Here is a 23,553-nt window from a genome sequence, read left to right on the forward strand (position 1 = left end):
TGCAAAAAAAGTACTTGACAAAATACAGCATCTTTTCTTAATAAAAACCCTCAAGAAAGTTGGGATAGAAGGAACAGAACTTAACATCATAAAAGCCATATATGAAAAGACCACAGCTAGTATAATCCTCAGTGGGGAAAAACTGAGAGCTTTCCCCCTGAGATCAGGAACACGTCAGGGATGTCCACTCTCACTTCTATTGTTTAACATAGTGTTGGAAGGTCTAGACTCAGCAGACAACAAAATGAAATAAAAATCATTCAAATCAGCAATTAAGTCAAACGTCCACTTTTTGCAGATGACATGATACTCTGCATGGAAAACCCGCAAGACTCCACCAAGAAACTGCTAGAACTGATACATGAATTTAGCAAAGTTTCAGGGTATAAAATCAATGTATAGAAATCAGTTGTGTTTCTATACATCAATAATGAAGCAACAGAAAGAGATATCAAGAAATTGATCCCATTTACAAGTGCAGCAAGAACCGTAAAATACCTAGGAATAAACCTAACCAAAGGGATAAAAGATCTGTACACTGAAAACTATAGAAATCTGGGACACCTGGATGGCTCAGTCGGTTAAGCGTCCGACTTCAGCTCAGGTCATGATCTTGCAGTTTGTGAGTTCAAGCCCTGCATCAGGCTCTGTGCTGACCACTCAGAGCCTGGAGCCTGCTTCAGATTCTGTGTCTCCCTCTCTCTCTCTGCCCCTCCCCTGCTCATGCTTGCTCTCTCTCTCTCTCTCTCTCTCTCTCAAATAAATAAACATTAAAAAAATTTAAAAAAGAGAAACTTATAGAAAGCTTACAAAAGAAACTGAAGAAGACACAAAGAAATGGAAAAACATTCCATGCTCATGGATCGGAAGAACAAATATTGAAATATTGAAATATTGAAATATTGAAATATTAAAATGTCGATACTACCCAAAGCAATCTACACATTCAATGCAATCCCAATCAAAACAGCACCAGGATTCTTCTCAGAGCTAGAACAAACAATCCTAAAATTTGTATGGAACCACAAAAGACCCCGAAGAGCCAAAGTAATGTTGAAAAAGAAAACCGAAGCTGGAGGCATCACATTCCTGGACTTCAGCCTGTAACAAAGTTGTAATCATCAAGACAGTATGGTATTGGCACAAAAACAGGCACATAGACCAATGGAATAGAATAGAGAACCCAGAAATTGACACAGAAATGTATGGCCAGTTGATCTTTGACAAAGCAGGAAAGAGTATCCAATGGAATAAAGACAGTCTCTTTAGCAAATGGTGCTGGGAGAACTGGACAGCAACATTCAAAAGAATGAAACTGGACCACTTTCTTACACCATACATAAAAATAAATTCAAAATGGATGAAAGGTCTATATGTGAGATAGGAAACCATTAAATCTTAGAGGAGAAAAGAGGCAATAACCTCTTTGACCTTGGCTGCAGCAACTTTTTACTTGACATGTTTCTGAAGGCAAGGGAAATAAAAGCAATAGTGAACTATTGGGACCTCATCAAGATAAAAAGCTTCTGCACAGCAATGGAAACACCCAATAAAACTAAAAGGCAACTAATGGAATGGAGAGAAGATATTTGCAAATGACATATCTGGATAAAGGGTTAGTATCCAAAATCTATAAAAAACTTACCAAACTCAACCCCCCGCCCCCTGCCAAAAAAAAGAGAAGACTCCAGTGAAGAAATGGGCAGAAGACATGAATAGACAATTTTCCAAAGAATACATCCTGATGGCCAACAGGCACATGAAAAGATGCTCAATGTTGCTCCTTATCAGGGAAATACAAATCAAAATCACATTGCGATACCACCTCACACCGGTCAGAATGGCTAAATTTAACAACTCAGGAAACAACAGATGTTGGTGAGGATGTGGAGAAAAGGGAACCCTTTTGCACTGTTGGTGGGAATGCAAACCGGTGCAGCCACTCAGGAAAGCAGTGTAGAGATTCCTCAAAAAATTAAAAATAGAATTACCCCACAACCTAGCAATAGCCCTACTAGGAATTTATCCAAAGGATAGAGGGGTGCTGATTCACAGGGGCACATGTACCCCCATGTTTATAGCAGTGCTATCAACAAGAGCCAAATTATGGGAAAAGCCCAAATGTCCATCAACTGATGAATGGATAAAGAAGATGTGTATATATATATATATATATATATATATATATATATATGGTGATGAAAATGAATGAAATCTTGCCATTTGCAACAATGTGGATGGAACTGGAGGATATTATAAGTGAAATAAACCAGTCAGAAAAAGACAGATATCAGATGTTTTCACTCATATGTGGAATTTGAGAAACTTAACAGAAGACCGTAGGGGAAGGGAAGGAAAAATCAGTTACAAACAGAGAGAGAGGCAAACCATAAGAGATTCTTAAATACGGAGAAGAAACTGAGGATTGATGGGGATGGGATGGCAGGGGAGGCGGGAAAAATGGGTGATGGGCATTGAAGAGGGCACTTGTTGGGATGAGTTCTGCGTGTTGTATATAAGTGATGAATCACGAGAATCTACTCCTGAAGCCAAGACCACACTGTATACACTATATGTTAGCTAATGTGACAATAAAATTATTAAATAATAATAATAGAATTTAAAAAGTAAAAAAAAAAAGACAGGATAGGTTGAGTTATACTAGAAATAAGAAATTCCCCATTTTCTGCAGCTGATCGAAATAAATAATTATTTCTTATCAGTGCAAAATCTGCTATGGGTCTAAATGACTCCAGGACAGCTGCTATCTATGTGGTTACTGAGGCAAGATCTTGTGACCTGGAACACATGACCTCTTCAGTTAAAGGTCAGAGGAGAAGAGAGACTGCCTTAGCCTGGAAATGCTGCATATCACTCCTGTTCACATTTTAGTGGACAGAATTAATCACATGGCTCTGCCCAGTTACCAGGGAACTGAGCCGTAGAATTCTCTGTGAATAGAGAAGAAAAGGAGGACTGGATACTGGAGAACACTAGGAACTCGCCTTTCTGCCTCCAGGGCTCTTGCATAGAGTGCCCCATGCCTGACTTAGCCCTCACTTTGCCTTTGCTAACACTCATCTTTCTAGCTTCAGGTGAAATGGTTGTTTGCTTCCCATAAAACTCTACCATCAGACTGTAAACTCTGCATTTCTTGTTCTGATTTCCCCAGCCCCTAGCACACATAGTACCTAGTATCTAGTTAGTCTAATATTTATAAATAAATAACTACTTTGGACGGTAACACAAACATCTGCAAATTTCCCTCTTGATATTGTCAGTAATTTCTGTTTTACTAGCTATGGAAACATTCCAACATTATAAACAAACATGTCATAAGCGGTAAGCAAGAAACTGGGAGACATTTACATGCCTGTAGGGCATAGGCGCAGTAGATTGTCAACAGCAAGTCTAATTTCTGACATTGGGGTAGTGTTTCATGTGTTCATCATTCCTCCGGATAATATTGTTATTTTTAAGAAAGATAGATTATTTAAAAATTCTCTTCAAATTTTTTCCTGACTTTAAATGTAATATGTATATATCATAGAGAAACTGGAAAGTACATCAATATAAAAAAAGTTTTCATTCCAGTGTTCAAACTCCAGTGTATTATCATTTGGCAGACTTTTTTTCCAGACTTTTAGCAACACACATCTTTACATGAATTTCAGCTTTTCATTAAAGTCTGTTAAAGAACATTTTAAGTGGCAACTACATTTTTCTTTCATGTCTAAACCGTAATTAACTGAGCCATTCCCTTCACAGTAGATATTTAGATTATTTCCAACAGCTTTTCACTACCTAAAATGCTGCAAAAATACTGTAATGAATAAACATTTCTCTATATTTGGACTACTTTCTTAAGATAGATTCATAGAAGAAAAACAGATAAATTAAAAGACAGGAGTATTTATAGAGTCATAGGGTCACCTTTCAATTGGTATAGTTTTAAACAAATGCTTAAGAATCTCCCAAAGTGCTTACTGCTTTCTCAGTCAGAAGTATGGAATGTGAGCTCTGGGGGGTTTAAAATACTTACTCTTTTTATGTAGCAGTCAAACAAAAAAATCTTTAAAAATAACTTCTATACGATCAGCATTATCTCATTGGGTGGGACCATCATAGCATGCCCAGCATTTCCACGCTGCCTTATATGGTAGGTACTTAACATTCAAGAGAGATACATCTGAACCCATCTGGAATCCTTCAAGTTACAGCGGTACTTTAACATATAGTTTTATCCCTACAAATTTCCATAATTGCACTGGCTAAAGCACTAGATGAAATAGTTTCTTTAATCACTTTTTCTTCATTCTGTATTCAATAAATATGGCAGAGCCTTTCACATAATAGAGTCACTAGTCATGGCCAAATTCAGGATTCCAGTCTTTTTTTAATTTTTATTTTTTTAATGTTTATTTTTGAGAGAAAGAGAGAGAGAGAGAGAGAGAGAGAGAGAGACAGGACATGAGCAGGGGAGGGGCAGAGAGAGAGAGGGAGACACAGAATCCAAAGCAGGCTCCAGGCTCTGAACTGTCAGCACAGAGCCCAATGTGGGGCTCGAACCCATGAACCGTGAGATCATGACCTAAGCCGAAGTTGGACGCTTAACCAGCTGAGCCACCCAGGCACCCCTAGCATTCCACTCTTGAATATATTGAAAACTTAATTTTTCTGACTAATAATTATTGCTTTTTAGCTCTCTTTACTTTGGCTTCAATTTTTCTGACAACACTTGCATATGCTTTGTTTTGGCTCAGTGTCCACGTTTAACAAAGATAGAAAGTTTCTATTGCTCAATGTGAATTTTTGCTGATAGGAAGGGAACTACAAAACCTGAAAAAATTAGTTACTGGACAGTCCAGGTGCTGAGGCATGCTAAGTGACTACCTCCGGTATCATCCTTAAACATCTATTAATTCAAAATGACAATCTACTGAATATGTCAGGGACTTTCAGGGATTATGTGTGAATGCATAGTCATGAAGATTAAATCCATACATTCCAATGATCTCCTGTGATTTTTCAAAGCACAGTAATAAATGGAACAGTTATAATTTTCCCCTTTGTCTAGAAGAGGTAGCTGAAGCCAATGAGAATGCAATTGTCTAGGCCAAGGTCATATAGTCCATAAACGAGACTGCTGGATGAGACTCAGATTCAGGAATAGAACACTTTAGAAACTGAATCTTCATTATATACATGAACAGATGGAACGGAGCTGAGTAAGACATTATTCTTGAGAGTCAATGAGATGCAAATATAGGTGGAAACAAGAGTAGACAAGACAATAGGAAATCAAATCATCCTGCAGAATAATCCTCACAAAATAATGACTGCACAAGAGATGACCTCAATTCACTCATGAAGGGAAGAAAAAACACGTACTGATGTTTCTGCCATATGCTGGCTGAAGACATGTAGAGGAAGTAGGAAGCTGATTTGAGTTGAAGGTGCATGGCAGGAGCTGGCAGAGCAATTTCTTTTCCCATCAATTTTCACCCCCACCCCCACAAGGGACCTGCCAAAGTAGACATCCAAAATAAGTTTATCTCAGTTAAGAATAGAATGTTATGCCATACAACTGAGTAGAAAAGGAAATAGGTTTCTGTTAGGATCCAGCTTTTATCTCCTGTGGAACTGTGTAATTGTAAGTAAGATCCTGATAGAAATTAGAGATATTTATGATCTAGCATGTAATATATGTACTTATCTGTTCAAAGGTGGGTATAATTAATTGGTCGAACTTCTCTCTGTTTTTCTAATTCAAAGTTTATGTTCAGATACATCATTTCTGAATAATATATGCAATGGTATGAGTTCTGCTTGGTAAAGGTCGACTGACTTTTACTGAGACCCACACTAACTGTGCTACTGGAACTAAGAATGTTATCATCTCATTACTACATAAATCGTAACTCTCAGTTGGTAGCCTTCAGAGACAGACCTCATTCATAGTCTATGTGAATTCTAATAGTTTATAGGACGGCAACGAAAGGAAGAAGACTTCATTTTAATTTTTGCTTTAATATGTAGGACCTCTAGACCTCAGTTTCCCTCTCTGTGAAAGGGAGGATACAATGATATTTACCCTCCCTACCTTCCAGGATGATATGAGGATCAAATAAGGTAAGAGCCTAGTTCATAAAACACTATAGTGATGTAAGATATTATTAGTGTTGGTATGATTGTTACTGACTATAGAATAGCTCTCTTTCTCCATAGATTACTTGTGAGGCAGAAAGGTGGTTGGTTCACTTTGGCCCTTCCGAGAGCATGGGAGAGATTAGATTTTGGCACAGAGGCAAAAGGGCAGGCTCTTTCCCCCCTCATATTCTCCCAGACCAAAGCAGAGTTCCCAGTGAGATCTTGTGTGCTCACTTTGGTCGATTATTCTATTTTTTTAATGTGAAAAACAGGGGATGATAAAGGAGGTTAATGAAGAGAAGGAAGGTGGCCGTGGCAAAAGTGGAGAGCCTTCACATACATTTTATGGCCTAGCCCAGTTCACATACATCTCTTTCCATTCATCCATCCGTCCGTCCATCCATCCATCCATCCACCCAATGAATCATCTACTGTGATGAATGAATCCACCCAACGAATCATCCACCGTGTGCCAGTTTGGGCTTCCTTTTAGTTTTCTTCATCTGGACATGCTGCTGAGTTGTATGAGAACGACTGCTTACATAGCATGTGTCCAATGAGACTGTGTGTTCATTAAGGGCAGGAGGTACACCTTATACTTTTATTCTCTCCTCTGTAATGCTTAGCAGAATGCTAGGGAAATTTAAGGAGCCATTAACTAACCATTGAGCTTTTCTTAAAGGGCCACATCATATCTTTATGGTTTAATGATGTTTAAAAAGCACCGTGTTGCAGGTTGGGTTTCTCAGAAGGCGGCCTCTGAGGTGGAGATTAGCAGGCTGGGAGTTGAGCGGGGAGTGCTGTTGGAAGCAATGCCTGTGGAAAGGAAGGGAGGAGAGCCCAGTGCGTGAGGAGAAGATGGGCTGCAATGCAGCCCAGTGACATCCTCAGCTCCCCCCCACCCCCATGGGAAGCTTGGAAGTGAGGATGGCCTTTCAGAGTTTTCCTGAGTTGGGGCCAGGGAGCCAGGCCTTTGTATCAAACATTAACCAGTCATTGGAAGCAGGCTGCCTTGTGAAAGGGATGTGACCTTGGGCAAGGCAATGAGGCAGTTTTGAAACAGAGTTCTTGTCAGCTGTGGGCTATCTGCTGGCAGCATTCCCAGCAACCGAGGGAATAGGTTCTTCAGTCCTGGAGGGAAAATCTGGGCAGCATATCACGGCATCCATTGCTAATTGTAATATTAGTGGAAGAGGATGCTGGAAGTTTCATCTGAGAGGAACAAAGTGAATTTTAATACTGGCGCTTTATAGACCTCATGTTGTTCATGAAAAAGATTGTTTTTAAGTCACTCACTAGCTTAGGTCTAAAATAGAAGTTCCCCCTCAAACATATTTCTGTGAAACATTAAAAAAAAGAACCCAAATGGAGATGAAATTTGTGTTCGTATGTATTAGTCAGGATGATTTTGTTTCACATAATTGAGCCCAACTAAAATTAGCTCGGAAACAGGAAATGGTATTGTCTCATGTAACCAAACTCCAGGAAAGGCAAAATTGCAAGTAGACCTCAGGGACTCAGATGGTCACAGATCACTTTTTTGTCTTTGCTTCTCTCTTCATACTGTCTTCCTTGTCTGACACTAGCTTCTTCCACACAGCTGGAAATATGGCTCACAGCAGTTTCCAGGCTCAATTTCATCACTGGAGAGGGATTAAAACTTGATCTCCATTGTGAAGTTAAAAACTCCCTGAGAAAGGTTTTCATTGGGTCAAGCGTTATTTGCGGACACATTAGCTGCAGCCAGGAGGGTAAGTTACGATGATTGGATCAAGTGAGTCTATCTGGGTAGCCCTAACCAATCACTGTGGTCCTAAGATCATGGGAGTTCTCAAATGGATGTACATGACTGGAATGCATGAAGGGGCATTTTGTGGAAGGGTAGAGCAAACAATGACTGGATAGAACAAAAGATGTTGTGTATTAGATTTCTCTTATCCCCTGTGTTTCAATGTTACCAGACTAATGTCATTTTCTTTTCGGCTTTGGTATATGGGCCAGTGTATCTTACTGTGCAAATGGACCTTATAGCTAGCTATCAGTAATTTGTTCATAAATATTAGGTTCTGTTCGTTTTGCCCTGAGATTAATTACCTGCCAACATGTACATGATTTTCTTGGTTCAGAGAAATTGTTTATTAATCATATTAACAAGGGAATTTTTGGAGGGCTAGAAATGAAGTCATCATAATTATATACTTCTTTTTAAGACGATTATTTATATTAACAAATCACTTCGTAGGAAGCATTTTAACATTTATCAAATAAACCTGCTCTCAGTGATTTACGATATAATTTTGTTGGCTATACATCTTTATTATATGAAGAAAACCTATTTGAAAATATAACAACTTTAAAAATAGTCCTGTTCTGGTCCAGAAAAAAAAAATCTCTGCCTTCAGTTTCAGAAAGGGTCAGCTTAGCTTTTAACTCTTCTAATGATATAGTTGTTGTCCAGTGTCTACCTGTTTCACCCCCAAGTGGTTAGTTTCAGTCGACTGTGTAACTTCCATCCCATGGTAAAACCAATCTCAGTGGTTGGTTCAGAAAGGGTTATGTAATATGATAGCAGGGGACTGAACGTTTCTGTGAAAAATCTTCTCTTCCATAGAAAGAGAAGAACTTTTCTTTCGAACATGGTTGGGTTCATATATCACAAATGCTCTGCTAATTCTACCTGTCACCAGTACAAGGTAAGGCCAATACTGAAGTTAGCCCATTAGAGATATAAGAACCCAAGTCCCTGTCGACATTGTTGCAACCAACCTTGGATCCTTTCCTTCCATTGACTTAGGATGGCTAATACATCTCCTTACGATTTAAGCTAAAATCAGGGTTTTTGCTACTTGTAGCTACAAATTTCTTAATAAATATACGGTAGTTCCCCCTTATCTTTGGAATATGCTCTAAGACCCCCAGCAGAAGCCTGAAACCATGAATAGTACCAAACCCTATATATACTATGATTTTTCCTAGATATACACACCTATGATGAAAATTCATTTTACAAATTAGGCACAGTAAGAGATTAACAATAATAAGTACCAATAAAATAGAACAGTTACAACAATATACGGTAATAAAAGCTATGTGAGTGTAGTCTCTCAAAGTATCTTATTCTACTATACCCACCCTTCTTCTTGTGATGATTTGAGTTGATAGAATTTCTATGTGATGAGATGTAATGAGGTGAATGACGTAAGCGTTGTGACTTAGCGTGGGCTCCTGTTGAACTTTTACATATCATCATCTACTTCTGGACCATGCTGACAGTAGGTAAGTAAAACCATGAATAGTGAAACCACAGATAAAGGGGGACTATTCCAATTGCAAATTATAAAAGAGGAGCTTATTACGAAATAATTATAGTACTGTGTGATAAATACAAGTAAATGAAGGTATCTATAATGTATAGGGGTGCCACAAAATACAGAGTCATATGGACTCTCAGAGAAGAAGACACTTGAAATGGATCTTGAAGGACACTTCAACGAGGGTATGAAGATGAGGAGAGCCTTCCAGGCAGAAGGAACAACATGTACATAAGCATAGAGTAATAAAATAGGTGTTCTTCTTTAAATCACTCAAGGTAGAGAAAATAAAGCCAGGAGATATCTCATAGGAACAATGCACAACTGGGTGTGATGGGTACTGACTTGGGGAATTACACATCTCTTGGGGACAGATGTATATTCTCTCTCCATCTATATTTGGGGTCATATGGTCTCTTAGTATTGCTTTGTTCTGACCAGGTGTTCCTCTCCTGTGGACTTTTGCAAGCTAGTTTCTCCAGTCTTCAATATGAGTATATAACCCCAAAAGGACATCCTGGGCTCACCCAAGATGATTTCAGTTTAAACACCACTGTGATCTGACTATAGTTTCCCTGTGTCTTGGTTGGAATTTTCTTGGCCGGCCAATGTGTTAGCCTTTGGACAGTTACTTTCCTATGGTTGAATCAGTTGTGTCATTGGGAGACAGGGTCATTATGATATTAACACGACTGCATAGATGAACAATTTCAGTTCACCTGACAATAGGATCAAGTCTATATCTTCAAATAACTCTTTCTGAAGCAAGAAGCATGGGGGTGGTAGGGCGGTAAAATGGGAGGAAGTAAAACCAGATAGGAAGTTATTGTAGTCTAAGTAAGAAATAAGGTCTGAACTAAGACAATAGGAGGGGAATAGAAAGGAGAATGATACAGTAAAGGTGAAATAAATTAATTTACTCATTGACTCATTCATTTAGTCAACAAATGTTTATTGAGCATCTATCATATACCAGTATTCTTCTAGGTATAATGAGGAAAATAGACAAAAATTCTTATTCTCATAGCGCTCATAATTTAGAGACAGAAATCAAGAAAATTTTGTAAAAGTAAACTATGAATTGTGTGAGATAGTGACAAGTGCTATTTAGTTATGATTGCTATTTATCAAATCACCCCAAGACTCTCCATTTTATGATGCCCATGGATGCTGTGAGACAGGAATTCTGAAAGGGTACCAGGAGCATGACTTGTCTCTGCTCTATAATGTCTAATGTCTGGGGCTTCTACTGGAAAGACTTTACAGCTAAGGGCAACTCAACAGCTGGAGAGTGGAAGCATGTGAAGGCATCTTCGCACACCCTGGAGGTTGTTACTGGCTACCAGGTGTGAACCTGCTGGTGGACACACCTAAACACGGCCTTTCTAAGTGGCCTGGCTTCCTCATGGGATTGGCAGCCTCAGGAATCCTTGGACCTTTTATACTGCAGCTCAGGGCTCCAAGGACAAGGTCCCAAGAGAACTAGGAGGAAGCTATATGGTGTTTTCGGACTCAGCCTCTGAAGTTATGTAGCAGATTCAGGGAATCAACCTTTGGAGGAGATGAGTGCCCAGAACTTTACAGACTGATTTGAAAACCACCATGAGCACTCTGGAGAAAAACTGAGCAGGATTGAAAGGGGTGGGGAATCCCATGGGGAAAAGCAGGAAGTAGCTTTCCATTTTAATTTACGTGGTCATTGAAGAAGGAAGTTTTGGCAAAGGGAGGTTCAGGAAGGAAAACACATTTCAGGCAGAGGGACAGCAAGAGCAAAGGACTTATTGAAGGCATTGACCAATTAATTCGATTGATGAGAGCTAGGGTGAATAAGAAGGTAGAAGTCTAGCATTTTTAGACTTCTGGCTTGTGTGTCTAGAAGAATGGTAGTTCCACTACCAGGAATTCAACCCAGGGGGCAGAGAGGACTGAGTGAATCTTGGACATGCTGTGCTTAAATGTTTATCAGAATTCATTGTGTGTGTGTGTGTGTGTGTGTGGGTGTGTGTGTATGCAGGTAGAACTTGGGAAGGCGATTGGGCTGAAGATCCAGGTATTGGAATCCTTAGTATTAGAACCCTTTCTGATTGTTTTGGAAACGTTTAGGAATTTATGGAATTGGCTAGTGGCGTGAGGTGAGAAGTCTGGTGAACGCCGATACTTAAGGTAAGAGCAAAGAGTTTCATATAAGACATCGAAGTGGACTGGCTTGAGAGGTAAGAGGAGGATCAGGAGAAGGGAATGACTTAAGGGTCAAATAAAGGTAGAGAAAGACCTAGCAGCCTTCAAATCTCTTTCTGACGGGTGCACAAAAACCCACCATTCAGAACTTCCTCCTTTAGTTTAAATGCTGTACTCTCTCCAGTGTTTGTCTCCTAAGATATACATGTCCCCAGCAGAGCATAAAATTGAGCCACTGGTACCTGAGCGAATGGAAGGCTGGATGAGAGCACTTCAGAAATGGAAGGGGATAAAAGGGGGGAGAAGTGGAGGCTGTTCAAAGATACCTTTTGTTGATTTCCAATTTCTATCAGACTGTGGTGAGCAATGGTGCTTGGGCAGAGTGTGCTGAGGTGTCTTTGGCTTCTCTTTAATTTTGAGAGTTATAGTAGGTCACATGGAAGATCTTACCTGTTAATAAAACACACTGCAGGGGCAAGAGGCAAGTTCTTTAAGCTTGTGACGATCTAGTCTAGAGGGTGACGAAGCGTAAATATGAACTTATGGACCTTCAGCTACACCTAGTGGCCAAGTAGGGAAAGGAACAAATATTTTCTTGTAATATTTTATCCTGGTTCTTGAGATTCTTTGCTTTTACAAGTCAGTCAATAATTGTTTCTTGGGTAGTTATGTATTATAGTGTACAGTTTCCTCTGTATAACTATTTTTCAGTGACTCTATTTGTCATCTAGCTAAATAATTGATTCCCCAAACTGGAGGAATGTGGTGGTATGAAACAAAAAGAGACTGTGTGTGTTGGGAAGTTGGGGAGAAGGAAATACATGGGCATAGATGTGTACCTCTTACCTGCTTGAAAACTCTTAAGTGCCAGCATAAGCGTTTAGCATTTGCTAGGTTCCTGTACTTTAGCTTTACAATATAGGATTGTCTTTTCCAGAAAACAAATAACAGTAGCAGTGATCATGATGATGATGGTCCAGGAAGAGTTGTTTGAAGGAAAGAGAGACCAAATATTTATTCTGCATCTGATATTTATCAGGTTGGAAAAATGAAATTAATCTGTAAGAATATAGAGCAGAATCTGAATGAAGAATTGATCAAGGTATTTTCAATGTATAATATATATACTTCAACCACTATATCAGCAAAGAATGTTACGTAGTCACCTGTATCTTTGCAAGTGGCATTTTTTTTGGTAGTTGCTTACAGATGGAGAAATCCCATATGTTCACGAAGGCAGACATTTACAGAGATGATTCCAACCATTGAAGAGTCGAAGCAACTGGGAACACATCTATGGCACATCCCCAAGCTCACAGTTCCCTTGGAAAAATAATGGCAAGAAATGATATAAAGATTTTGAAGGGGTTTGTGGTATTCCACTCCAGTTTTCCAAGGAAGAAGATGATACGTATGGGTTTGTGTTTCCTTCATGAGAATTTGAATACAGGATATATTAATTAAACATATATCTTCATTTTCCTGATGGAGAAACTTGAGTCAGCAGTGATTAAATTACCCAGCTATTTGGTTGCAGAGCTAAGACTACCCATGGTTTTTACTCCCGTTCTACATTCTTTTTTATTACAATTATTAACGAAAGAGTTTTGGGTTTTCATAGAAGACCAAAGCAAGAGAAAGTTTAAATCATCAAGAAAGTTTAGATAGATAAAGGAAGCTTATTTAAGTGTAAAGGAACTAAATACTATTATTTTCTTTATTTTAAGATGTATATATATATATGTATATGTATATGTGTGTATATGTGTGTGTGTGTGTGTGTGTGTGTGTATACACGCTAATATTCCGAAATCAGCCTGACCCTTAGAAACAATGTTAAGTCATAGTTGCTTCCAGGAAGTATGTCAAGTTGTGAGATGATCCTCTTTACTTGGAAGAATTTAGCCACTGACATTCTCATGTAATAGATTATGGAATTGACAAAACTACTTAGTTTTGTTGGCTTACTTTGCGAAAGAAACTATTTACCATCCAGCAGTATGTAATTCCATTAAGAAATAAAAAACAGAATTTGAAATGCAAATCACTGGTATTATTTCATCTGACTTGACGTGTAAACCAGGTAAAGCTGTTAAGAAGGGATTAGGCAGTCTCACCACCTCTGCTAGTCTCACAGTTGTCTGTCGGGGCCAAACTTAATTCTGAAGAATTTTTAGACTGGGTGTGAAAAGGGTAGACCCAAATCTTGTAAATCCCAAAAGGAAATGCTTTGCAACTGTAGGGATAGGTACGTGTCATAATGGTGTTAGTATACTTTATAATTTGCGTACATAAAATGTAGTGGGTTTTTCCCCCCTGAAGCACGTTATTAAATCAACTGATGAGCTGACAGTCATGGGATCTAAGAATACGAGTAATTTGAAAAGAAAAGAAAAAAAAAACAATTAAGAGTAATTTGGTTTAGAATGGTAGTGTCATGTATTAGGATGAACACTGTCCTGGGGCGCCTGGGTGGCTCAGTCAGTTGAGTGGCTCTGGATTTCAGCTCAGGTCATGATCCCAGGGGTGTGGGATCGAGCCCCATGTTAGGTTCTACACTGAGTGTGGAGCCTGCTTGAGATTCTCTCTCTCTCTCTCTCTCTCTCTCTCTCTCTCTCTCCACCCCCCCCCGCCCCTCTACTGCCTTGCTCCCTCTCTCTCTCTTACTAAAATAATAATAATAATAATAATCAAATTTAAAAAACAGAATAAACACTGTACTGGAAGCTAGGTCTGGAAAGCCACTTAGCCTCCTACCAGCTGTATTGCCCTTGAACAATTTTACTTCCTCTTTAAATAACAGTTTCCTTATCTAAAATTGGAATAATGACATGACATACCTTGCAGGAACACTGTGAGGAGTAAATAAGATTACATATGCAAAGTGCCCCCCACAATGCCTGTCACATAGTGGGCGCTCAGCAAAGTCAGCTCGGTCACAGGAAACTTGAGTTAACAAAATGATTTAAGTGGTGCTGGCAGCAGGGTGAATTTCTCTGATTTGGTAGAATCGTGTCGTCTAAACAGCATTTCTCACCAGTTTAAAATCCATGCTCTATCAGTCAAGAAGATTTTTTTAAAAGTCTTACTGAAATAACATGTATTTAAACATTTTTCCAAATATATATATGGAATATGTTTTTTCAAGTTACTGCCCTATACCTTCTTCCCATTCTGCTCTGCCTCTTACAGGGGTGGCCCTACCTAGCTGAAAATCTTTGCCCTAAAAAACATGGTGGCAGACAGGGATCTAAGAAACATTTAGATTTTTATTTTCAGTTCATATTAGGAGCATAGCAGTTCAATCACTTTTCACAGACTGGCCCCATCATGCGTATATTTGCTAAACACACCGGATAAAGGGAAGAAATATGGAACTAGCCATCATTTTGCATCCAGGATCTTCCTTCAAAGAGTTATCCAAAATAAATATAATGGGGCAATATTTACAAGGAGACCTAAAGATATTTATATACAATTTAAGTGCTATGTGTTTGTCAGTGTGGAGATATGGTCATGAAGCAAAGGGCGGGGGGGAATGGTGGGTTACCAGAAATTAAAAAACAAACAAACAAACAAACAAGCTCTGTGGTCAAGCTAAAGAAACCACAAGGCCAAATTTTCTGTCGATCCCTGGGGAGACACACAGAGAAAAAGGTTCTGTAGCCCTGATCACATTTCCTCCACTCTAGCATCCTATCCCCTACAAGTGTTCATAAAATACCATACCCTGGAGTTGGCTGTCCTCTGACAACATTTTTTTTTGTGGTTTTCTGCCAGTTTGACTTTTGCTCAAGCCTAAATCTCGGCTCCCCACCCAGCTTTCAAGAATAGACCCACAGGATTCTTTAACACTATTAACTTTTCAAAAGCCACTCGCCTATTTGCATATCTCCTTCAAGGCACACCAAGGCCAACCTTGCCTTGCCACAGGCTCCTTTGGAGCCACAGTCCCTCGTCTGCTCTGTTCAGCAACCCAAAATGTCATCAAGGAGCCTTTCCACTGTAGAGGGAAGGGGAAGGATTTCAGGGTGGGGCACGATGATGCCATGGGAAAATTCCAAGAATCCTGTGACCTACTGTCCTCACCCATGTCGTGTCCTGCCTCACTGATCTTTCAGATTAGTTCAGCCTAATGAAAGCCAACAACATATAAAGCTAGTAATAGTATTCATTCGTCTTGCATCTGCTTTAGTTCACTCTTCATGTGTTGGTTTAGCCAAGCAGAATTCTCAAAAAGCATCACCAACTGGCTCCTGGGGCGGGCTCTGACACCTTTAATGCCCATCTGGCGGCTGATGAGGATCCAGGTACTAAAAAGCCATTATTTGTTCCTAGATCGCAAGGAAGGTGTTGGTTGATATTCTCTTTCCCAAGGACCATGGATTCAGTTCCCCCACACAGTAGACCCCAATTTCTCTTAGTTTTTCTTTTATTATGTTCATAAATATCAAAATACTATGGGAATTCACCGCAGCAGCTCCTAGAGTATTTTCATTTCGTTATTTAGCATCCCTCATAAATTTAAGTTCTCCAATGAAGGGGAAAAGTTCTTTACTTCAGGTGTCTCAAAATTTTTCAAAAATATATGGGAATCTTATTTACTATAAAGCAAATTAAAACTATTCACCAATAGTACACTACTTGATAGAGAAATGTCCTTATCTTTCTTTTTTCTAATTTAAATGATAAGCATTGCTGCCAAGAAAAAACAGAATCATTTCTCTCCTAGCTGGATAAAAATAGGTCAAGTAATTTAAGCCAGTCCATTGCAATTAAAATTCTGACATTGCCATTGTTTCTTCTATTCTGGGGGGAAAAGACAAACAGAACACAAGATGATAGGGGTTCATTGGCCAAGTCACTTGATGTGCTATCCCTTGTTTTAACCTTGCTTTAGCCTTTAACCTTTAACCTTTAACCTTGTCTTGCTTTAACCTGCCTGGCAGCTGTGATTCTGATGACAGTGGTACAGTACCAAAATGATAAATACCATCTCTGAAGCTGCGTAACACCTCTTTTGTGCTAGCAAAACAATACGGTTGGAGAGGAGAACATTTCCAATGGCTTGAGTCCTGAATTCCTTGAATTCTAAATGTATTTCTTTCTTTGGAGACAATGTTATCTGCCAAGCTTATTTTAAAGTAAATTTTACTGAATCAATTAGACAGCAACACTCATTCCCATTAAACATCCTGTGGCCCTTTCACAAGATTAGAGCCTGTGGCTTGGTCGCATTCCAACACAGATAACCGCATTCTGCATTCCTAGATATTTCCCTCCACCTTTCGGAACACTTACCATCAAATGCATTATTATTTGTACTTGTCCCAAAACAACAGCTCTGTTGTGAGAGTGCAGAGTATCAGTTTTAACTGACAGGCTAAAGCATTTGCTCATTATACTTTTATAAAAGAAAACCCCTTAGCCAATGCATATTTTGAAATGTGAGGCACATCTCAATTATGTACACTTATCCCAAGTTAAGTTCTTTGGAAAACGCTCTTATTTTCATAAAGGGTGTTTACTTTGAAATCTCTTTTAATAAAAAAAAAAAAATTTGTTGCTCAAATATATGCTGTTTGCTTCAAGAAAGAAAATGAAGCATTCAGAAAAGGTAAACAAACAAACCACCACCAACAAAAAAAACCCCTCTTAAGGAAATGGCTTTCCTTTGACCTTCTAAATAAATTCCACAAGGGGGCGAAAACACCTAATGGTCTGGGACTGCAAAGTTTGTATTTCAAAGCCGGCCACCCATAATAGATTAGTGGATTAATATTTTGCTCTAAAGGATCTGGCCTTTAATGTTGACATCAATTTATAGCTAGCCCAGGCGTTTACAGTAGTAAAAGTCACGGAGACCATAAACTTCACAATAGATGTCAGCCTTCTGGTACCAGTGCTCTAGCCTAGCACCCCATAAACAGTGGTGATTAGGTAACTGTCCTTCAAAGACCCATCCATAGATGTAACGTCTTTATCAGCTCCCGCAAAAATACCGCCACCAGGATCCGAGCAGGCACAAGGCAGAGGTGCAAGTTTTCATCAACGTGTTCTTATTTTTCTGACTTGTTTCTATGATGTTCTTGCTTATCATTGATCTCATCTTGAAAATCAAGCGTGGAGTATCTATTTGTGGGCAAAGCTTAAAGAACAGAAGCTCTCTTGTACCATGTTAGAACTTTTTGAAAAACAGCCAAGGTACGGAGGTCAAATTTCCCCATATGCTATAAGCAACTTAGTAGGAAGCAAGACCACAAAAGGTTTTGCAAATGTCCGCCAGTAGCCCGGTGATCTAGGTCACTGTACAGGTTTCATGAATCAGGTTGTTCAAACAAGGAGTTATTTTTCCTGTGCTTAAGAGACCTGCAGATATCGCATGGAATCTGCTCAATTGTTGATCGAGAAAGAGTTTTAATGAAATAGAGATCATTCAGATGAATAGGGGGTGGAGGGGGGTTTGTATTTGCACTGAGGAGAAATTGTGCTTTTAAACCAGCTCCTCTGTTCTGGCAGAGATGGGCTCAGGATCTAATAATAGTTCCTTGGGCTCCGCGTCTCCACATACGTGTTCCGGTGTTAGAACAGCAGGAGGAATTTAGTGACAGAGCAGGTGTTGTGGCTTATTTCCTGGCAGAATGAATGGTGAAGGGTGGTGGCAAGACAATTATTTTGTTTCTTTCTTTATGCAAAAAAAAAAAAAAAAAAAAAAAAAAAAAGAAAAGAAAAGAAAAGAAAAAACACAATGCCTCCAATAGCTTTCCTTTTTCTTTTCTTTTCTTTTTTTTCCTGGCACAAGTGAAAAAGAACAAGAATTGCTGTATTAATATGTATGCAAACATATTTTTTCACTTGAGCCTCTGGAAAAAAAAAAAAAAAAAAGGAAAAGAAAAACTTACTGCGAAAATGCCTAGCCAGGAAGATTTACTGCTGATTGTAGATTTAGTATTGACAGGTCTTAGCTGAAGAAAACTTCAGCTTCCAACTATTAATGTGGGAAATCTGGATTAGCTTTTTAAAATGGGGTGAAGAGTTTGGAGTTATTTTCAATTTTCAGAGAAATTATTTATTTAGAACATAATTTTTAATAAGGAAATGTCAATTAGAGAGGTATAACAAGCCCAGTGGAGTGTGTATCTTAATTTTAATGGCTTGCCTTGGAAATAGAATTATAGAATGTAGGTGATCTGAATTATATTGAAATGAGCCTTTACGCCAGACTCACTGTAATTTAACACTTCTGCATTTCCTTTTTTTTTAAATTATGAAATATGGGATTTAAGATTAGAATCTAAGGATCAAAATGAAATGTTCTTTTAAAGTTATTATTTGTGAGATTTTCCTCAACCTGTATTTTACTTCTTCAGTGGGTCAAATATAAAAGACTATTTTTTCTCGAATGTAGGTATATTGCTCTTACAAGATAAGCTAAGAAAACATGAAAGGGAAAACAAAATTCCATCGTCAAGCTGGGATAACTTGAGATTTTAACAATATGACTTTTTCTTTTGCTTGATTATAGGCAAAACTCGACACCTACTTAACTGTAATTATGTCTTCCTGGTAAAACATTTAGGTAAAATTAAACAACCTTATCCTTATGGCCTTTGCACCCCTTGCCTGTAACAGAAAAGGCTCAGAATTCTGGAAAACAGGGAACGCGTGCAAGGGAAGATCTTGTGAAGACTGTAATTTGACCTTTGAATCAACCTCCCTGTGTAAATTTTAAATATTATAGAACAAAATAGAAAGCCTCAAGGTGGAATTCTGCCCCTCTTCCTCTTAGGACTATAAACCAGTCAGAAGCTATTTCAGAGATTAAGCTAGAAAATGTGTGCCTCTCCTTAGGACTTTTGCTGAGAAAGAAAATTCGTCACTAGAGATAAAGGGAGATTTATGTTTAATGCCATCGTCACCATTCCCCCAGTATATTATCCTGGCCTGCATTTACATAGTTGAATCAGGTATATCACCAGAAACACTTGGTGTTCCCCCCTCCCATCCCGTGAAAAAAAATTTTTTTATAGGATTTAGCGTCACAAACCTTTAACTCTGGAGTACACTTGAATATGATGACAATTAAGAAAAAAAATGCTCTTTGACAACTTTGCAGCTTCTGATTAAACCACACCAAGAGGCATGTTACAATGATAACAATGAAGCATTATGCCAATTATGTTAAATCCTGCTCTCCACTTAAGCTCATCATGACCTGTTTTAGTGTCCTGTAATTTATCCTTTGGAATGCTTACTCTCATCAATAAAGTGTTCAACTTACAGAGAGAAAAAGCCACCAAAAGGAACAACCACCCCCACCCCCCAATGACTTCTAGAAAACAAGTATTTCTTAACTTTTTATTGACATTGGCAAATTAAAATAGAATAAATTAACAAGTATTTTCTCAAAAAAATGTTTTGTACAAAAATACTGTCAAAATTTCCTAAAAAGCTTTCAACACAGTAGTATCTTTTCATGTACTGAATAGAACTATTAGCACAGTGTCAAAAATGTTGAAGACAGAAACAAAATAAAAATCTGTGAAATGTTTGCCACTGACGACATTCCACACCCTATTATTGTCTGTACATATGGGGGAGGGGGAACAGCCAACTTGAAAGTGAACAGTATGACTTTTCCTGATCCAGAACGGTTTGGCCCACATCTGTTTAATCTTCCAGTTTAGCATATTTAAAAAATTAGTCTGTACTCAAATGCATAGTTAAAAAAAAATGAAGCGAGATGGCAGAGTTTGTGCAGTAATATCTGCCCTTCAAAGTTCATGCAACCAACTAATGCAAATTTTTCCTTTCACTCGTCAATCTGAATGCAACTCAGTCATTTGAAACCATCTACAAAATCCACAAGATTAAGCAGTTTGCCAAGATTAATATCTAACAGTTGAGCACTGGAGAAAGTGAGGAAATAAGGAGTAAAAACAAACAACAAAAAAGACCAAGTTAGCTAGATATTTCAACTACATAAGGGAGGTGAATGTCAAGGCTACAAAACGAAACAAAAACAGAAAAAAAAAAAAAAGTGGCAGCAATTTTTTTAAACCAATTTGTACAAGTTTATAGTTTTACTTTGTTTCCAAGTTCTCAAACCTTTCAAGATCTGAAAAGTGAGATACTGTGTCTAAGGGAATGTTTTTTTTTTTGTTTTGTTTTGTTTTTTTGTTTTTTTGTTTTTTCTTTAATTCACACCGAAGTTGGGGGTTTGATTTCTTTTCGCCGGGGTTTCGATCAAGTCAACAGCTTACTCTGCTGGGCTGCTGTTTGCACACGAAGTCCGTCATAAAATCAAACTCGTTTTGCCCCAGCCAGAGTTCGGGCAGCTCCTTGATGCGGTCCAAACCCATTTCTATCACTAAGGACATAAGCACTTCCTCGTCGATGAAATCAGTGTCTATGACATTGGGCGGCAGCATTGCAGCAGGGACGTGGGCCACGGAGGCGGGCATGTTGCTGCCGCTGCCGCCGCCGCTGCCGCCGCCGCTATTGCCGCTGCCCGCGCCACCACCCGAGGTGCCGCCGGAGCCGCCGGGGGTGCTGCTGCCGCCGGAGCCGCCGGGGGTGCTGCTGCCGCCGCTGTGCTTGGGGTTGCAATCTCGGAAGTGCTGGTTTGTCCCGTTCATCTGGTGGCCTGCAGCAGGGTGCAAATCCGGCATGTAGTGGTTGTGGGGGTAGGGGTGATGGTTGAAATACTGGTTGTTGAGCTTCTGCAGCTGCATGCTGGCCGGCAGGGAGCCTCCCTGGCTGGCCACCGGGGGGCCCATGAACTGGGAGTTGTTAAACCGGGCCGCGGGGGCCAGCGCGCTCGGGGGGTGCCCTCCGTTCACAGTCCCCGGCCCCATCGCGTGCCTGATGCCGCTCGTGGCATTCATGTTGCCCGCGCCGTAGTGTATGTGCTCGCCCATCAGGGCGTTGAAGGCGTGTTGGGGCTGCTGCTGCTGGTGGTGATGGGGGCTCGGGAACTGCCCCATGCCCATGCGATGGGCAGGGTGGTGGTGCAGCCCGTTGGTGCCGTCGGGGAAGCGCCCGTGGTTCATGGCCATCATATGGTCTGCCATTTCCAGTCCTGAAAGTGAAAAGGGCAGACGGTAAGACTCGAGCCACACGTGCCGCCCACCAAGGCGCACCCCACTTTTTCTTGCCTCTGTCCCCTAGGCTCCCCGGACGCACGTCGGCTGCGAACCACTAACTATCCCCGGGATCCTACTAGTAGCCCGTGCACCCGGGGCTGGCCGCCACGGCGGACCTGCCACCCACAACAGAGCTGGGCGCGAACAAACAGCCCCTTCCCCTGCGATCGGGCGGGCGGACCCGTGCCCACACCCCCCTCTGCTCCCCGAAGTCGCCTAATAAAGGAAGTGCCCCGTAGCCGTGCCGCGAACTTCAGGCATTAAATCAGCCCTCCTCATCCTGTTGTTGCACATCCTGTTGTTATTCCCCAGCTCCGCCTCACGCTCTTCCTCCGGGCAAACCCAGCCCTCGGAGGACTGGGCTGGCAGGCGCCCCAGCCGGCTTCGCCCGCCGCGCTTACCTTCCGTCTTTGCGATTTCTGCTCCGAAGACCGAGGGCGGGATCGTCGGGTCCGGGACCGGCTCAGCAGCACATAGAGGGGGCCTTCCCGGTGTGCAGGGCGCTCGCTGTCGCGATGTCGGCACAGAGGTCTTGCAGCAGCCGCTGGGGCAGAATCGGAGCCGTTCCCTTTTATTTCCCCTCCGCTGCCCTCGCAGCTCTGTAAGACCGCCCGGCAGCTGCCAACAATGAGCTGTGTTTCTTAGGGCTTTGGCCACAGTTAATATAAGGGATTTCAGGAAGGGCGGAGCGAGAGCCTCCCGGGAGGGCGGTGGCAAAACGCGGACTCCGGAGCCTCGGGCACGCCGGACCGGGTAGCGGAGCCGCGTCCCCGCGGCCAGAGGCACGTGCGCAGAGGCTGCGGGCCCAGGCGCCGCCTCAGTGCCGCCGGACTCTGGTTTTCTCTCAGCCCACAAACACCGGGCCAGCCCGGTCGCCCCGGAGCGGGAAGAAAACGCCCCCTGCACTTCTAGCTCCAAATTAGCGCCTGCCCCGAGAAGAGCGAGGAAAACGCGCTGCTCCCCGCTGGCCGGATCCCCCACCCCCCGCACTCCCAGTCGGCTCACCTAGCGATCTGGGCTGCCTTCTGCGGGGAAAAGGGGGTGCCCTGCATAGTGCTCTTCCTGCATAGTGCCCTTCTGCCACCCCGGCTTTGCAAACCCTCCACCCACGCGCCCTCCCCCCGCCCCCCCCCCCCCCTTCCCCGGGCTGCGAAGAATGGCTGTGTTTCCCCGAGTGCGGTTTTAAATACCCGGACAAATAATGCCCCTTCCCTGAGCACACTTTCCCGGGCTGTGCCTTTGTGTTTTTATAGGAGCATTGGGTGAACCTGATCTAGCTATTCTGAGTGTAGATGCATTCCCCCCCCACCCCCCACCCCCGCCGACTCCTTTCAAGGACAGGAGCTGGGGGCGGGGAGCGGCAGCGGCTGCAGGTGGACGGAGCGCGCCCGCGGGCCCGGCCGCCTCCGCTCCCTCGCCCTGGAGTCCGGTCCGCGCTTTCGGGCCCGCTCGCCGCTCCCGGGGTACGTGTGCTTCTGCTAAGTTTGCGTTTGCAGCTCTTGGTAGCTTTGGCATCCGAGCTGAGGCGTCTCTGCTCTGTAAACAAACTCAGCGATCCTCGTCCCCAGATCCACCTTTTTGCACATACACAGTTTCTTGCTTCTGCTGTTGCCCTTGATCCGGGAGGTGGGGGTGTGTGCAAACTTGCACAGCCTCCCTCCGGGCTCTGCCTGACGATTTGGGGTTGATTTAGAAGCGAACGGGTTTGTAATTAAGAAATTCGAGGGCTGAGTAAAACTGCTGTTGCTGGAAAAGGAAAACAAATAGAT

The 23,553-nt window shown here is 41.3% G+C and overlaps 1 protein-coding gene across 1 annotated transcript; it reads right to left on the reverse strand.

The window, feature by feature from the left end:
- Positions 1-20,730: 20,730 nt before the first annotated feature.
- Positions 20,731-22,439, reverse strand: CITED2 (Cbp/p300 interacting transactivator with Glu/Asp rich carboxy-terminal domain 2). The gene is made up of 2 exons (XM_042939961.1): positions 22,186-22,439; positions 20,731-21,720 (listed from the first exon to the last, which is right to left on the reverse strand). The coding sequence occupies exon 2, from the start codon at positions 21,710-21,712 to the stop codon at positions 20,891-20,893; it is 822 nt and encodes a 273-aa protein (XP_042795895.1). The 5' UTR covers positions 21,713-21,720; positions 22,186-22,439; the 3' UTR covers positions 20,731-20,890.
- Between the last annotated feature and the right edge of the window lie 1,114 nt (positions 22,440-23,553).

This window comes from Panthera leo, chromosome B2 (assembly GCF_018350215.1).
Source record: "Panthera leo isolate Ple1 chromosome B2, P.leo_Ple1_pat1.1, whole genome shotgun sequence".
Taxonomy (NCBI): domain Eukaryota; kingdom Metazoa; phylum Chordata; class Mammalia; order Carnivora; family Felidae; genus Panthera; species Panthera leo.

Coding starts and splice junctions, on each gene's coding strand:
- CITED2 (XM_042939961.1), bottom strand. CDS start 21,712: ATGGCAGACCATATGATGGCCATGAACCACGGGCGCTTCCCCGACGGC.